At 44.0% G+C, this 18,596-nt stretch overlaps 1 protein-coding gene across 3 annotated transcripts in view; it reads right to left on the bottom strand.

Annotated features, from left to right (window-relative positions):
- Positions 1-507: 507 nt before the first annotated feature.
- Positions 508-18,596, bottom strand: part of LPIN1 (lipin 1) — a 291,411-nt gene continuing 273,322 nt past the window's right edge. For all 3 annotated transcript variants that reach the window (XM_073568241.1, XM_073568239.1, XM_073568240.1), the window contains 5 exons: positions 11,378-11,464; positions 10,880-11,032; positions 8,187-8,301; positions 6,122-6,225; positions 508-4,009 (listed from right to left, as the gene is read on the bottom strand). In XM_073568241.1, the coding sequence (XP_073424342.1) occupies positions 3,850-4,009; positions 6,122-6,225; positions 8,187-8,301; positions 10,880-11,032; positions 11,378-11,464 (619 nt within the window). In that variant the 3' untranslated portion in view covers positions 508-3,849. The remainder of the gene's footprint in view (positions 4,010-6,121; positions 6,226-8,186; positions 8,302-10,879; positions 11,033-11,377; positions 11,465-18,596) is intronic.

Here is an 18,596-nt window from a genome sequence, read left to right as displayed (position 1 = left end):
GTCCGTACTTGGACTGTGAATGTTGAAAATCTGAAACCAGAAATGGAGGCCGGGATCAGCGCTGTCTTCTGTTGCCACGATTGAATCAAGAACAGTGTCTTGATTGCCAAAAACAGAGTTCAAAAGGACCTCCAAACTATAGACCACTGGGTTTCATAACCCTCCGCTCACTGGTGGAGAGCACTAGCAGTTTCTAATTCACTCTGAAAGCGGCGCGCCTCATTAGACTGCACAGAAGAGTTAAGTGACATGTTCAGCTCTGCTACATCTATGTATTCACATGCTGCAGTTGATTAGTATGACCTTGGAAGGTGTCTAGATGGAGCAATCATGGCTTCTTGTCTTAATACTCATAAGGCCATAACCCTTTGTTCAAACCTATATTCAAGGTCTATGACTAACTATATGATTTCAGTGGAGAGTTTTATCCATGGGCACGATCGTGTCACAGACACCTGCAATTCTACATACCCCAGCCTAATTCTAGATTATAAATTATATCACGTGTTATACTACGCCATATGAACACATTTTATTCTCCAAATTATAGTAACAATCAATAAAATAAATCGCGCCTCAGTTACCAAAACTGTCTGACAAAAATGGCCTTGTTGCCCATAGCAACCAATCAGGGCTCTGCTTAGATTTCTAAAAATCCTCTGGTAAAATGAAAGCAGCGCTGTGATTGGTTGCTATGGGCAACAAGCCTACGAAATGAGGCCTAGTTGGTATCAAAAGCTAATGAGCTTTCACATACATGACTTAAAGGGAATCTGTCGGTGGGTTTTTGCTATGTAATCGGAAGGCAGCAGAAGATAGAGGCTGAAACACAGAATTCAGGGATGTGTCACTTGTTAAAGTGGGTGCTGCAGTATACTAACTGTGAAGGATTATTCACTAAGAGATTAAGCACCTCACTATCTATGGACTTTGTACACAGAGAGCTTGGTGTAGGCAGGGTTAGCTGTGGTGTGGGCGGGGTTAGCTTTATCAGCTCTGCTTCAGTCTAAATCTAAAAGATCAGATTGTGTCAGAACGGCTAAACACAGTAATCTAAGTGATACATCGATAGATTCAGCTTCTCTTTGCCTACATAATGCTACTCTCAGATGAGGTAGCAAAAACCTGCTGACAGATTCACTTTAAGCCCAAATCTATCCATAAGACACACAAGTTTCTCCACTTCGTACTTTAATACAGAGTACATTAAGTGCATCAAAACATCCAGTAATAATATAGATCATCACAGTAAACCCAGCGATTCTTCCCCCCAATTATTAAGATTCCCTCACAACACTGGTCGCACCCCAATACATCCTCTTAGCAATTACACAATAAAAAAATAGATATGAGTATATAGGTGAATAAAAACCCTGCATTACTATGTAAGCGGCCCATGGATTTCTTTCATAGAAAGAATAAATAGTCCACATAGCACTCTACAACGGTCCTATGGAATCCTGCATACTAGGTCTGTCTAGGTAGTGAGTCGATGAGCGATGCCATCTGGTGACAGTGCGAGGTGGAGAAAATATTTTTGCACAAGAGAAAAAAAATCAATGGTTTTAGGAAACTATGATGGATTATGAACGCCTGAAGGAAGAGTTGAAAGTTTGGTTTCATACGATTCTGAAAAGTGCTGACCGATGGGCCAGTGAGGTAAATGTCTATCAAAAGAGCCCGCCATCTGGCTATCATTATGTCTGCTCACTGAGGCAGAAGCTGTCAGCGCTTTCCTTTTCTTTACCTATGTTTTTTTGTTTTTTTTTCTTATACGAGAAGTAAAATCCCTTTGGTGTGATCCATTTGAATGAACTGTAAAAAAAAGAACCAAAGAACCGCGCCATCTTGCAGCTTCAGATGAATTGATGGCCTAAATGAGAGAGCTGCCGATACGATGACGTACCCTGTATGCCGTCAGGCCACATAATAATGTGTTACTGCATTTCATACCGGTCTTCCTCTGCATTCTCTGGTATTATTATATTAAGACACACCACAATGGATGTCTTCTTCTAGGAGGCGATAAACCAAACGAAACTTCAGTGTATAGTGGACCTCTATGTGAAATACGTGCCGGTCGCAAAAATGTCATAGCGGGCAATGTAACTTCATTGATTACTGGATTTGAAGGTTCACTAAGTGAAAAATGTGATGTTTGTGGTGATCCAAGAGTTAATGTCGCCACTGACCAGTAGTACAGTAGACCCTGGTCCCCTTTCCTTACACGCCATAACAAGGAGTTTTACTGCATGTATGCCACCTCTGAACATGGCCACAAAAGGGTCGTGTTTATGCAAATTCATACCAAAAGTGGATGCTTTGGGGCCATTCCTAGAGTTTGGCGGTAGTCCAGAAAAAACAAGCAATCTCCTATCCTGCATCGATCGGTAGAATTTTTATCCCCATTACAAAATAAAGCGGCAGATTGAATGCCCAACCATTGCTCCATTCATTCTCTATGGGGCTTCTGAAAATAGTCAAACGCAGTGCAAGGAAGCCCCACAGGGAATAAATGGAGCAATGGTCAAACATGCACACTGCCACTCCATGGACAAAAGTTTCCCTGTTCTACAAATCGGTGAAGGTTTCAGCGGTCGGACCCGCACGATCAACAAGGTATCTCCTTGACTTTGATAGGTGATGACTAGTGATGAGCGAGCGTGCTGAGATATGGTGTTATCCTAGCACCCTCGTGTGCTAATAAAGTGTCTTCAGCGTACTCGAATACTAAGCTCGAGTCACCGTGGCTGCATGTCTAGTGACAAATAGGTTATCCCTGCATGAGTTTCAGCTGTCGAACACGTATTCGAGTATTCAAGCACGCCGAAGATACTCTATTAGCACACGAGCATGCTCGGGTAACACCTTATCCGTGCACGCTCGCTCATCACTAGTGATGGCTTGTGTTCACCAGACAACACCTTCAACAATCCCAATTTTGGGGATTTCAATGTTGGGAAGTATAGCTACTGCTGCTTTCAAAATTAAAGAGTGATGCAAAAAGCACATTACTCCTGCACTTAGCGCGGGTCAGAAACTCAGCACTCCCATTCTACCATTTAGCGTGGGTCTTAGTGGTCAGACCCCTATCAATCTCAGGAAATGCTCACAAATTGGCATCAAAACAGCTTTAAATACTCTTTGATGTTGACTATAAAGAGGATCTGCTTCAAAATCCAAAAACTAAGTGTGAACATTCCCCCTAGATGATTAATTATTGTATGCGTCTAGATACATCTTTGTCTATGGGCAGATCCAGTAATAAGTGTCTGCATGGTCAAGCCCTGAGAAATGTACAGGACCTATCTGTCCACTAATCTGTTCATTAGATAGAAGTTCCCAAAATGTACCAAATTGGCCTTAATTATGGGAATTACTAAGAGGGAGGACTTTAACATAAGCATTACACCAAAGGACGTCAGTCCGGTGGTGGCCGCACATTATAAATAAGCTTGTCCTTCCCCATATCGAAATAGAACGGCGGAAAAACAATGGCCGGATGATATTAATTGCATCTCTCTTCACATTGCAGGATTTCATAGCCTAGATTCTTTTCCCTGTTGGGATCTGATGCCACAGAAGCCTCGCATATTAGGAGGGAAGGGTGCAGTGTTGTGTTACAGTACGGCACATGGCCCTCCGGTCATGTACAGAGAAAGCGCATATTACTCATGTCAATCAATACATTTCTCCGAATGACGCAAATTCTATAGAAACCTCCCGGAAAGCGTAAGAAGCTATCCCAGCTGGAACAAATCAAGTCAAAATAATGATTTTGCCACCCGACATGTGCAGCCGATGAAGTTCAGGACGTCGAGACGTATCAGATGTAGCACAGATTTTTCCTTAAGAAGCCGTAGGATGTATATCTTGGTTCTCAAATGGGAGTAAAGGTTCTCTCCAATATGTGAAATTGCTGTAAGTGTCTGAGCAAGGGAAATCCGAGGAATGGCTTCTTCTTAACAGCGGGAAGACGTGATCCACAACCTCACACAGCCGAACGTAGCTGAAAAGACAAGAAATGTCAAGTGAGTGGCAACATGGCGATCACTGCAGTATTTGACGGCCACAGTAGCTCTGAGTTATTGCAGGTAGTTGAGCCAAAGTCTCTCTCCAAAGTCTCGAAATTGAGGAAAATGCCTAGTTTTCGAAAAACATTTCAGTGTTTCTTTTTTAAAGGAATAACACTGTCCATTGATGTGTCACCTAAATGATTCTCGGCTGCAGTACCAGACCCCGGCAATGGACAAAATTGTCGCTATTTCTGGGGAAAAATTGCTGTTTTGAACCCTTGGAAAATAACTCCTTGCTTGACAAGTTAGCACTTTTTTTGCCCAGAATGGTTTATAACTTGCTAATCACTGTATTCGGCTATCTCAGTGTGGCTGTGCATACACGTGGTCAATTCCCCACTCTTGCGTGACATTCCGCAGTTGCATTTGTGGAATGGGTGGGGTTGTGAGCGTACAGACTCAACAGCAATCAGCAAGATATCACGCTAAATATCTTTTTCCCTCCTGGAGACATCTGCCGTACATGTACAGCGGATCTGCTCACCACTTGCATGGAGCGGGCTCTGGTGTTACATAGCCGTCAACTACAACACAATGATGCCATATTAAGTATACATTACCAGAGATTAGCACATTATATTAAACTGCACATAGTTTTCAGAGGTGCATATATATAGATCATCATATAATTATCAGCAGCACTGAGCGGTATTATCAGCAGGTTTTCGCATCGTCTAATAACCCAGCAGAGATAATTACTGAGGAAAGATTCTCGGGAAAGTAATTAATGAATCTGTGCGCTAATTGGATTTCTATTATTTTTGCATTCCATTGACAATTGATCAAATCACAGTTTTAGGACAGATGATTAAATATATGATCAAAAAAACAAGATTTTATGGAATTTTATTCATGAAAGATTATTACTTTTCAGAATTTGCATAAAAAATAATAAATCATACATTCCACCTAAAATCCCATTAGTTTAAAAATGCCAATATAAATTTCACTAAAGGGGAAGGTATCATGTAAATTGTTTATATTTCAGTAGAGGTCTGTAGGAAAGAAAAAAGGGGTCTTTTGGGAATTTTTTTTAAAACTTTTACAAACTTTTTTGTAGGAAGCCATAACAGAGCGTTGACTTTATGATCAATGTAACAGGCTATGACAGTCTTCAGTAAGTGACGGAGCACAGAGCTTACTCCGAGACCAAGGAGCGGCTGTACTTCAACATTGGGATGTCTGAAATTTTAGAGTGACAAAATAAATATGCTATATTTCTTCTTTTTTTTTTATTCAATTGAAGATGCTAGAATTATCCACTTTATCTCACCTATAAATGCTGAAAGAGAGCCCCTAGATAAACTCTTGAAGGCTACGTGCACACTGAGATAGTCATGGAGTTTTGGCAGCAGAAACTCAAAAAGACTCCATTACCTAAGCTGGACTTACACATCAGGTAGCAATTGGCAGACCGCCATTAATCCCAACCCCTACACACATGCATATTCTGACTGTGGATCATCTACCCTGGGGTCAAATGAATTAGGTGTTTAAATTCGACATGCTTGATCCTGGTTTCCCCCCAACATCGGCCATAGGTTAGAAGCCTAGCTACCAAATCTAGGATTTACATTAGGGCCTTGCTGCTCATAGCAACCTATCAATTGTAGCATATGCTGAGATTTACTTACTATAGCCAACTAGACCAGTTTGTTATACCCAGTTCTGATAAATGAGATCTACAGGGAAATATTAACCAAAAGGTTGGAAGCACGCATCGAGAATCACCTACTAGTAATCTCTGTGCAACTCACTTGGACCCATAGTCCCATTTGTCTGCAGATGGGTGGGACTCACAGCAAATGGATCCCAAGCAATCATTAAGATATGACAGAGGATAACATCCAATCATGGTAAAACCCCTCTATTACTTGTGTATTCTCACTAAAAGTTTTGGAGCTTTCGAGTCTGACTCTGCACGATTCTGTAACTCCTTCCGATTCCACGGAGGGTTGAGGACTTCATAAAAATGGGGTTCAACTGAGCGATCCAATGTCCCGCAATCGTCTACTCTACCAAGTTACGACAGGACAGATACTCACGAGGAGATGTTGGTCTTCGCATGCTCCTGAATGAGTTCTCCTTTGGGATTGACCGTAAATATTCTGTTTAGAGAAACTCCCACTTGCTTATATGAATAAACATCCTGTGTAAATCATAAAAAAAAATACGCAGATTAGTTTACAGCGCTGGCAGTTTTACGGAGCAATAATAGCATCAACTCCGGCAAGTTCAGAGCATTTCCATTGATTTATCATGTCATAAAGAGAAGTCCTCTGTGTAAGCAGATAAAAAACACAGAATGAGAAAAAGTCCAATAAAAAGGTTCCGCGTAAGACTCAATAAATATCCTCTAAGTGTGCGCGAGTGCTTGGGTTTTATGTGGACACCGTCGTAAATTCACAGACGCCTCTTATTGGATTAATACAAGTGTTTTAATCTCTGTCCTATTCAGTCAGATCTAATCCTGCCAAAACCCAGATCCTGTTGCCACAGGGAGCGATAAGCTGTGTGGATGTCGCAGCATTTTATAGGAGGTGGATACATAAAATATTAACAGGCACACGGGATGTGACTTCACATGAGAAATACTGATTCAGGCTGTGATGGCCTACAGATCAGCAGAGATAACCGCTGGACGACTCGGAACATTTCCAAACCCAAATTATAGTTTATTCAACATGAAAAGAAAATGAAGTATCGTGGCATCAAAATTAACAATTTCATATAAAAAAGTGTGTTTTAAAGTGTATTTTTTTGTGAAAACATTCCATTGTAGAACATGCGGACATCATATAAAGGGATACTGGCGATAACAGCTGCAGCGTAACCGGTGATTCATACAGGTATCTGAAGCTAGATCTACAATCATCGACAGTCAGGCTTCAAATTAAAAAGCGTCTGCCCAATAATGTATAATACGGATAAATTCAGATAAGGCAGATGGAAAGAGGTTTACAAGAGGGAGAGAGAGTTACAAAAGGCAGGTAGAGAGGAAGGGAGAGGGAGAGTGGGAGGGAGAGACAGATTTACCACAGAGGGAGACAGAAAGATTTAAGGCAGGGGGAAACAGATTTATGACAGGAGAGACAGACATTTACGACAGGGGGAGAGCGTAGATTTACGACAGGGGGAGACAGACATTTACGACAGGGGAGACAGATATTTAAGACAGGGGGAGACAGACATTTACGACAGGGGAGACAGATATTTAAGACAGGGGGAGACAGAGATTTACGACAGGGGGAGACAGAGATTTACGACAGGGGGAGACAGATTGATTTACGGCAGGGAGATCGAGATTTACGAGAGTGATATTTATGAGAGTTAGGGCGAGATTTACAAAAGGGAGAGAGAGGAAAAAAATTACAAGCGAAAGATTTGCAAGAGAGAAATTTACAAGAGAGAGGGAAAGAGATTTACGAGAGGGAAAGAGAAAGATTTATGAGGAGAGAGAACGACTAACAAGAGGGAGAGAAAGCGCGATTAACGAGAGGGGGAGAGATTAATGAGAAAAAGACAGATAGAGACATACAAGAGAGAGATATACAAGAGAGAGATTTATGAGAAAGAAAGTGAGAGACACAAAAATTGGATTTTTTTGAGAACCGTGAACTAAATCTCAAAGTGTTCAAATTTGCTTGAAACCGCAAAATTTAGAAAATTCGACTTGAACTGAATCGTCTGTTTATCCGCTCATTAACAATGAGCGCTCCAGACTATGGTCGGCACCAGATGCGATCTTGCCAAAGTTGCCCCTCTGCCTTTGATTGACGTGGATGACTTTTCTCATGTCATCTACATAACCTGGAAAATCCGGCAGAAGTACAATTAATCAGATGACCAGTGCATGTGCAGGAGAGAATTGGGAAATTGTGCCATATGCTGCCAATCAAAGGGGCAAGAGTGACATTCACAAAGCAAATTTAATACATAAGAATTTGAATTTGGTTTTAAATGAAAAAACCCAATGACAGGTAGTTAGAAAAAAATCGAACATTTTCGGTGTAAAAATAAGTAAATCTGTTAAGATCATGTCCATGCAGTCATGTAACGTTGGTATAATACCACATCACCCAATAACCATATTTTAATTGCTGCACTCACCGTAGGTCTATTCCCAAAAGCAGCGTAGAAGGGCTCAGTGTTTGGGTGAAACAGATTTTTAATATCTGTCAAGCACTCGATCTTGAATTTTTCCGGCTTCTTTTCTATTACTTCTCTGTAAAGAAATGATTTGATTAAAAGAGAAAATGATGAAACCATGTGAAGGACCGATGCGGTAATAATACAGAACTAATCCAAAACATTACAGGGAACCTTTCATCAGACTTATGCTGCCTGAACCACGGACTTTATGAATAATAGCCTGGCTGCGCGATTGCAGCCTGGTATGTTTATGTGGCGCCCCCAGGAGTATGGTCGCCACAATGGCATTGCCTTCCTCCAGGGAGGGTGATGTCAGGCTTGAAGGCAATGAAGGGTCTCTCTAGCAGTTAATCATTTTCATGCAACACAGATCCCACTCCGGGCCAGCAGAGGGAGCTCTGAACCAGAATTGGGGGAGGAGTGCTCTCTGAGGGCCAGGAGGGGAAATTAGTCAGTTAGTGTGAGGAGGGCAATGAGTGTAGACATGTGGAGAGAAGCTGGAGGTTGAGCTGAGGATAGAGAGCTCCCTCCCAGTGATAGCGCATGATCTGGAGTCTGGTCTCCACGGTTGTAAGGATACTGAAGTTCCTGCAACAGAAACCAGAGGATTAGGAAGCTGTAAATGCTCTATTTCCAACTAAGACTCGGAGGCACAACAGCGACGGGTGAGCCAAGAGAGATAGAAGGCTACAGCTGTCTGCCATACGAGGTAGATCCAAAAGGGAAGAAGGAGGAACGTCAGTGTAACACTTTACTGCATGTACCTCAAGTAAGCGCTAGAAAGGAGACTACACAACCCATCTGACCGAGAGATTCCTAAGTTGCTTCCAGGCTAATCATCTCCTGTGCCATCTGTAATCTGGACCCTGGACTTCACTTACAAGTAAAGGTAAAGAAACTACATTCCGCTGTGTCCTTGCCTTCTTCCTGCAACTTCTTCAGCACTGCTACATCTCTGTACCAGACACTGCACCCTCTTCCCCAACACCTATCTACACTGCCCTGGGACCAACAGCCCTACCTGTGGAGGGCTACAACACCTTTGCTGCACTACACCATCTGTCCCAGAGGATCGGTCTGCAGCGTCGGCTTAACACCTTCATTGCCGAACACCACAGGTGGCGTCACAAATTACTCATAAACTTTATTTCACCACTCAAACCCTTTTTTACATGGGCGCCCAGGGACACGGACCGGGTCACCGTTGCTGTGACATTCCCCTCTGAAGGACCGGCCCGGTACCGAGTACCCCACAGCCCTGGGAGGGTGACCCATTTTCTCAAACGTTGCTGCGTTTCAGAGTAAAACATGTTTTGAAGAGCCAGTTGAGGACTGTTTGTGTCTTGGCTAACTTGTCCGATGAGGTTTTAGACATAGTCTCCCGTCCCCACTCCTGTTGTCACAGTGGCAGCTCTCACGCCTTCTCAGCACCGCCCTACTCACTTTGTTCTCTGCTCTGCTCCTTCCTCATGCTGTGCTAAGTCCTCATGCAGCACTTTCAAACTTTGCTGCATATCCCTGCTGTCTCCACCTGTTTATAAGGTGGTGCGGCCAGATCCTGCAGGAATTTAATCATGCTGTGACCCGCAAGGTTTGTTTTCCCCAGCCAGTCCCCTGCCAGGCAATGGATACATTAAGCAGTTCCTCTCTCCTCACTTTTGCCTGGGCTTAGGTTCTAGTTGCATTTGTCTCTAGATTCCTGTCAAGGTGTACCTCGTTATCGACCCGGGTTGTCTATTCTTATTTCTCCACTATTTCTCCACTCCAGACCTCAGCTACACTGACGCTACCTACCCTGATCCCGGTTCATCCGACTACCTCTCTGTCTCACTCTCTTGTACCTGCATTGACCTGTGGGTCAACTGCTGTAGGTCAAGGGCCTACCGTGGAGGGACACCTGGGGGCTACGTTCAACCAATCCTATCCTCACCACCAGAGGCTTTGGTGAAAACCAGGTAGTCGCTTCATCATGCCTCGCCAATGTAAGCCGTGCCCACTGCATCACACCCACCAGTATTATAGACCTGTTAGTCAAAAAGAGGTGGGAGGGGAGAATATGGCCAGGGATCGCATCAGATTGGTCAAACAAGACTCACAGTCCCTGACTGGCTCTTCAAAATATGTTTACTTGGAAACGTTGCGGCATTTCAGAGTAAACATACCTGGCTTCCATACTCTGATTCATGGTGCCCGTGGTTTGGGTAGCATGAATCTGATGACAGGTTCCCTTTAACATAACTGCAAGCTGTAAATTACTGCAACCTTCAAATATGGTTCCATGACCTCCATGTATGTTATACAAACCTCCATGTATGACGCCTGTTCTGTGCGCCACCATAAGCCTCTGTATGACACTTTATTTTACAGATATTCACTATATTGGCGTCAAATGGCATGTAATGGAGCATATGTATGAGACTTGAGCTACGTTCAGGCACAGTAATGCTCCATACATTTCTAATGCTTCCGTATTACGACTTTCCACAGCTCAGAAGTCCTGTGAATAATCCATCATTTTCCTGGGTGTATAAGCTCTTACACACCACAATTTAAATAAACTTTGATGCAAGAAAATATGTGAAAAATAAAACCTAAGAAAATACAAGATTTTTCTTTTTCTAGTCACTATAAAGTTAAGCTGCTGCAAATACCTGTGTAGCGCAGAGAACAAACTACTAGGACTCAAGAGGACTGGACCTTGGGGTAAGACTGTGCCACGTTCATTAACCCAGTGAAGATATCCTCGGGTCATGTCTGCCATCCCGATAGCTCGTGCAGAGCAGTAGAGGAATTTATAACCATTTCTGATCCATGAGAAGAAGAAGAAAGGCAAAAAATGGGAACGGGAACAACAATAACGGCAAATCTACCAAATCTTCAGGGAGGTTAGAGTCATACTCGGGGTACCACTTACAGCTCAAGGGTCGGGTGAGCGAGATGGATAAGGGCCGCAGATGAAAAATATATCTGAGTGGGTATACAACTACTGGGGTGGGCAAGTTGTGCTATAGGAAGTCCTACAGACCCAGACATCCCAAGAGTATGCCATCAATATGGCAGCTGTTAGGTTGTGCACATAAAAGTTGTAAATTCACGGTCTCATATAAGAAGGTAGGGTAAATACTTGGGGATAATGGTGTAATACTCACTGGCTGACTTTATGATAGAGTTTTGCAATACCCTGGTGAGTCCAGTCTTTTCCTAGCGTTGGTAAAATGTGACCTAACGTATCTGATCTGAAAAAGAAAACCAAAGATTTTAGGAAGGTTTCTGCATTCACAGCTTTACAGCCATCACACAGGCCACCGGATCCTGTAGACGGGAATTGACTCAAAGTTGTGGGCACGATCGATAATCTATGTGGAGCTCAGTATGAAGGAAAGGGGTGGAGGTGAGCTGTGACCATCACTTGTCGACGCTGGATCTTATGTCATGTACTGTATATAAAGGTGTTAACAGTCACTGTAAGTGTGTCTGTGATGATAATGAGATGACTCTACACAATGAAGTGATCTCTACATAACAGGAAGTATCAGCCAGAGCGAAAACTTCAAGATTTCAGAATTATCTTTTATTTTACATGCGATAAGAAAAAAATAAAAGGTATATCATCAAAATCTAATAGGTCGTTTTCTAGCAATATATTGCCTGTAAGTGTTAGGTGCGACCTTAAGTTCGTTCTGTTTATTATTTATCCCTGGAATTAATTATTTAAAGGTAACCTGTCAAATTGGATAAAGCTATTAACTTGGGTTAATATGCAGAATAATAGCATTACAATGCTGCCCGGCTGCAATGCTCAAAGTGCGGCACATAGGAGAAAACTGACTTATTTCCTCCCCGGAGTGCCGGCTTTCAGTCATACAGGCATGCCCGGAGTGGTTACAATCACCGCTCACAGGATTTTGACTGAAAGCTGGCTCGGCACTGATTAATCCCTTCATGACCCAGCCTATTTTGACCTTAATGACCTGGCCATTTTTTGCAATTCTGACCAGTGTCCCTTTATGACAGGGGTCCTCAAACTATGGCCCGCGGGCCACATGCGGCCCGCCAAGGACTTTTATCCGACCCCCCGCCAGGCCGACATTGAACTTATGAACTGCATTGCAGTTCAATGCCGGCGGGCCCTGTAATCGCGGGCGGGACGAGGCGCCGAGGAAAGGCGTTACGCAGCCCTCCGTATGCAGCAGAGCACAGTGCACACAGACGGCCTGATCATCACGCCGCCTGCGCGGCCTGATGACGTCACGCCGCCTGTGTGCCTGTGCAGGAAGAAGACTGAGATGAGTGGGCGCCTCTTCAGAGCAGCGGGGGACATAGGTGAGTACTTTTTTTTTTTTTTTTTTTTTAACGCCGGGTCCTATTGGGGTCATTTACCTGCCTAATGGGGACATGTGCTGCCTAATGGGGACCTGTGCTGCCTATTGGGGACATTTATCTGCCTAATGGGGACATTTACCTGCCTAATGGGGACCTGTGCTGCCTAATGGGGACTGTGCTGCCTATTGGGGACCTGTGCTGCCTAATGGGGACCTGTGCTGCCTAATGGGGACCTGTGCTGCCTATCGGAGACATTTACCTGCCTATTGGGGACATCTACCTGCCTAATGGGGACATCTACCTGCCTATTGGGGACTTGTGCTGCCTAATGGGGACATTTACCTGCCTATTGGGGACATTTACCTGCCTAATTGGGGACCTGTGCTGCATATTGGGGACATTTACCTGCCTATTGTGGACCTGTGCTGCCTAATGGGGACCTGTGCTGCCTAATGGGGACATTTACCTGCCTATTGGGGACCTGTGCTGCCTAATGGCGACATTTACCTGCCTAATGGGGACATTTACCTGCCTATTGGGGACCTGTGCTGCCTATTGGGGACATTTACCTGCCTATTGGGGACCTTTGCTGCCTATTGGGGACATTTACCTGCCTAATGGGGACATTTACCTGCCTATTGGGGACATTTACCTGCCTAATTGGGGACCTGTGCTGCATATTGGGGACATTTACCTGCCTATTGTGGACCTGTGCTGCCTAATGGGGACCTGTGCTGCCTAATGGGGACATTTACCTGCCTATTGGGGACCTGTGCTGCCTAATGGCGACATTTACCTGCCTAATGGGGACATTTACCTGCCTAATGGGGACATTTACCTGCCTAATGGGGACATTTACCTGCCTATTGGGGACCTGTGCTGCCTAATGGCGACATTTACCTGCCTAATGGGGACATTTACCTGCCTATTGGGGACCTGTGCTGCCTATTGGGGACATTTACCTGCCTATTGGGGACCTTTGCTGCCTATTGGGGACATTTACCTGCCTATTGGGGACCTGTGCTGCCTATTGGGGACATTTACCTGCCTATAGGGGACCTATGCTGCCTATTGGGGACATTTACCTGTCTATTGGGGACATTTACCTGCCTTTTAGGGACCAATGTTGCCTATTGGGGATTCTTGCACCACACCAGTCTGAGCCTGAGGTAAAAGTGGAGTTCCACCAATATAAGCACTGGTGAGGTTGCATTGATAGGCACTGATCAGGCTGCGCTGATGGGCACTGATCAGGCTGCGCTGATGGGCACTGATCAGGCTGCATTGATGAGCACTGATCAGGCTGCATTGATGGACACTGATCAGGCTGCGCTGATGGACACTGATCAGGCTGCGCTGATGGACACTGATCAGGCTGCGCTGATGGGCACTGATCAGGCTGCGCTGATGGGCACTGATCAGGCTGCGCTGATGGGCACTGATCAGGCTGCGTTGATGGGCACTGATCAGGCTGCATTGATGGGCACTGATCAGGCTGCATTGATGTGCACTGATCAGGCTACATTGATGGGCACTGATCAGGCTGCATTGATGGGCACTGATCAGGCTGCATTGATGGGCACTGATCAGGCTGCGCTGATGGGCACTGATCAGGCTGCGCTGATGGGCACTGATCAGGCTGCGCTGATGGGCACTGATCAGGCTGCGCTGATGGGCACTGATCAGGCTGCGCTGATGGGCACTGATCAGGCTGCGCTGATGGGCACTGATCAGGCTGCATTGATGGGCACTGATCAGGCTGCGCTGATGGGCACTGATCAGGCTGCGCTGATGGGCACTGATCAGGCTGCGCTGATGGGCACTGATCAGGCTGCGCTGATGGGCACTGATCAGGCTGCGCTGATGGGCACTGATCAGGCTGCATTGATGGGCACTGATCAGGCTTTATTACCTCTAAATAAGACATGTGCAGTGTGCACAGGAATTTATTCATAATTTTTTTTAAACTATATTCCGGCCCTCCAATGGTCCGAGGGACCGTGATCTGGCCCCCTGTTTACAAAGTTTGAGGACCCCTGCTTTATGAGGTAATAACTCTGGAACGCTTCAACGCATCCTAGCGATTCTGACACTGTTTTTTCGTGACATATTGGGCTTCATGTTAGTGGTAAATTTAGGTCGATAATTTTTGCGTTTATTTGTGAAAAAAATCAGAAATTTGGCGAAAATTTTGAAAATTTCGCAATTTTCAAATTTTGAATTTTTATTCTGTTAAACTATGTGACACAAAATAGTTACTAAGTAACATTTCCCACATGTCTACTTTACATCAGCACAATTTTGGAAGCAAAATATTTTTTTGTTAGGAAGTTATGAGGGTTAAAAGTTGACCAGTGATTTCTCATTTTTACAACAAAATTTACAAAACCATTTTTTTTAGGGACCACCTCACATTTGAAGTCACTTTGAGGGATCTATATGGCAGAAAAACCCAAAAGTGACACCATTCTAAAAACTGAACCCCTCAAGCTACTCAAAACCACATTCAAGAAGATTATTAACCCTTCAGGTGTTTCACAGCAGCTAAGGCAATGTGGAAGGAAAAAATGGACATTTTAATTTTTCCAACACAAATTTCCTTTCAGCATCAATTTTTTCATTTTCACATGGGCAACAGGATAAAATGGATCCTAAAATTTGTTGGGCAATTTCCCCTGAGTACAACGATACCTCATATGTGGTCGTAAACCACTGTTTGGGCGTACGGCAGGGCTCAGAAGGGAAGGAGCGCCATTTGACTTTTTGAATGGAAAATATGCTGGAATATTTAGCGCTTGCCATGTCGCGTTTGGAGAGTCGCTGTGTGCCTAAACACTGGAGCTCCCCCACAAATGACCCCATTTTGGAAACTAGACCCCCCCAAGGAACTTATCTAGATGCATAGTGATCACTTTGAACCCCCAGGTCCTTCTCAAATTGATCTGTAAAAAAAAAAAAAAAAAGTACTTTTTTTTCACAAAAATTATCTTTTAGCCTCAGTTTTTTCATTTTCACATGGGCAACAGGATAAAATGGATCCTAAAATTTGTTGGGCAATTTCTCCTGAGCACACCAATACCTCATATGTGGTCATAAACCACTGTTTGGGTGCACGGCAGGGCCCGGAAGGGAAGGAGCGCCATTTGACTTTTTGAATGGAAAATTAGCTCCAATCGTTATCGGACACCATGTCGCGTTTGGAGAGCCCCTGTGTGCCTAAACATTGGAGCTCCCCCACAAGTGACACCATTTTGGAAACTAGACCCCTTAAGGAACTTATCTAGATGTGTAGTGAGCACTTTGAACCCCCAAGTGCCTCACAAAAGTTTATAACATAGAGCAGTGAAAATAAAAAATCATTTTTTTTTCCTCAAAAATGATTTTTTAGCACGCTATTTTTTATTTTCACAAGGGTAACAGCAGAAATTGGACCACAAAAGTTGTTGTCCAGATTGTACTGAGCACGCTGGTACCCCATATGTGGGGGGGGGCACTGTTTGGGTGCACGGCAGGGCGCAGAAGGGAATGAGCACCATTTGACTTTTTGAAATGAAAATTAGCTCCAATCGTTAGCGGACACCATGTCGTGTTTGGAGATCCCCTGTGTGCCTAAACTTTGGAGCTCCCCCACAAATGGCCCCATTTTGGAAACTAGACCCCCTAAGGAACTTATCTAGATGCATAGTGAGCACTTTGAACCCCCAGGTGATTCACAGAAGTTTATAATGCAGAGCAGTGAAAATAAAAAATCTTTTTTTTTTCCTAAAAAAAGATTTTTTAGTCGGTAATTTTTTATTTTCACAAGGGTACCAGGATAAATTGGACCCCAAAAGTTGTTTTCCCAGTTTGTCCTAAGTACGCTGGTACCCCATATGTGGGGGGGGACCACTGTTTGGGCACACGTCGGGGCTCGGAAGGGAAGTAGTGACATTTTGAAATGCTGACTTTGATGGAATGGTCTGCGGGCGTCATGTTACATTTGCTGAGCCCCTGTGTGCCTAAACAGTAGAAACCCCCCACAAGTGACCCCATTTTGGAAACTAGACCCCCCAAGGAACTTATCTAGATGTGTGGTCAGCACCTTGAACCCCCAAGTGCTTCACAGAAGTTTATAACGCAGAGCCGTGAAAATAAAAAATCATTTTTTTCCCTCAAAAAAAATGATTTTTAGCCCGCAATTTTTTTTTCACAAGGGTAACAGGAGAAATTGGACCCCAATAGTTGTTGTCCAATTTGTCCTGAGTACGCTGATACCCCATATGTGGGGGATGACCACTGTATGGGCACACGTCAGGGCTCGGAAGGGAAGTAGTGACGTTTTGGTATGCTGACTTTGATGGAATGGTCTGCGGGCATCATGTTACATTTGCAGAGCCCTTGATGTTCCTAAACTGTGGAAACCCCCCACAAGTGACCCCATTTTGGAAACTAGACCCCATAAGGAACTTGCCTAGATGTGTGGTGAGCACCTTGAACCCCGAAGTGCTTCACAGAAGATTGTAACGCAGAGCCATGAAAATAAAAAATCTTTTTTTTCCTCAAAAAATGAATTTTTAGCTCGCAATTTTTTATTTTCACAAGGGTAACAGGAGAAATTGGACCCCAAAAGTTGTTGTCCAGTTTGTCCTGAGTACACTGGTACCCCATATGTGGGGGGGAACCACTGTTTGGGCACACGTTGGGTCTCAGCAGGGAAGTAGTGACATTTTGAAATGCTGACTTTGATGGAATGGTCTGCGTGCGTCATGTTACATTTGCTGAGCCCCTGTGTGCCTAAACAGTAGAAACCTCCCACAAGTGACCCCATTTTGGAAACTAGACCCCCCAGGGAACTTATCTAGATGTGTGGTGAGCACCTTGAACCCCCAAGTGCTTCAAAGAAGTTTATAACGCAGAGCCGTGAAAATAAAAAATCATTTTTTTCCCTCAAAAAAAATTTTTAGCCCGCAATTTTTTTTTTCACAAGGGTAACAGGAAAAATTGGACCCCAAAAGTTGTTGTCCAGTTTGTCCTGAGTACGCTGATACCCCATATGTGTGGGGGAACCATTGTTTGGGCACACGTCAGGGCTTGGAATGGAAGCAGTGACGTTTTGAAATGCAGACTTTGATGGAAAGGTCTGCAGTCGTCATTACGTTTGCAGAGCCCCTGATGTGCCTAAACAGTGGAAACCCCCCACAAGTGACCCCATTTTGGAAACTAGACCTTCCAAGGAACTTATGTAGATGTATGGTGAGCACTTTCAACCCCCAAGTGCTTCACAGAAGTTTATAATGCAGAGACATGAAAATGAAAAAAACATTTTTTTTCCACAAAAATAATTTTTTAGCCCCCAATTTTTTATTTTCCCAAGGGTAACAGGAGAAATTAGACCCCAAAAGTTGTTGTGCAATTTTTCCTGAGTACGCTGATACCCCATATGTGGGGGTAAACCACTGTTTGGGCACACGTCAGGGCTTGGAAGGGAGTGAGCTCCGTTTGACTTTTTGAACGCAAAATTGGCTGGAATCAAAGGTTGCACCATGTCGTGTTTGGAGACCCCCTGATGTGCCTAAACAGTGGAAACCCCTCAATTCTAACTCCAACCCTAACCCCAACACACCTCTAACCACAACCCTAACCCCAACACATCCCTGACCCTAATCCCAACCCTAACCATAAACCTAACCCCAACACACCCCTAACCCCAACACTAACCATAACACTAACCACAAGCCTAACCCTAATTCTAACCCTAACCCTAATTCCAACCCTAACCCTCTTTCCAACCCTAACCCTAATTCCAACCCTAACCCTCTTTCCAACCCTAACCCTCTTTTCAACCCTAACCCTCTTTCCAACCCTAACCCTCTTTCCAACCCTAACCCTAACCCTCTTTCCAACCCTAACCCTAACCCTCTTTTCAACCCTAACCCTCTTTCCAACCCTAACCCTAACCCTAATGGAAAAATAAAAATAAAAATATTTTCTTTATTTTATTAGTTATGCCTACCTATGGAGGTGATAATTGGGGGGTTCATTTACTTTTTATTTCATTTTGATCAC

The sequence above is a fragment of the Dendrobates tinctorius genome, unplaced genomic scaffold (assembly GCF_039654945.1).
Source record: "Dendrobates tinctorius isolate UK_male_01 unplaced genomic scaffold, ASM3965494v1 ptg000021l, whole genome shotgun sequence".
NCBI classification, from domain to species: Eukaryota; Metazoa; Chordata; class Amphibia; order Anura; family Dendrobatidae; genus Dendrobates; species Dendrobates tinctorius.
This window is presented reverse-complemented; position numbering and strand designations above follow the sequence as displayed.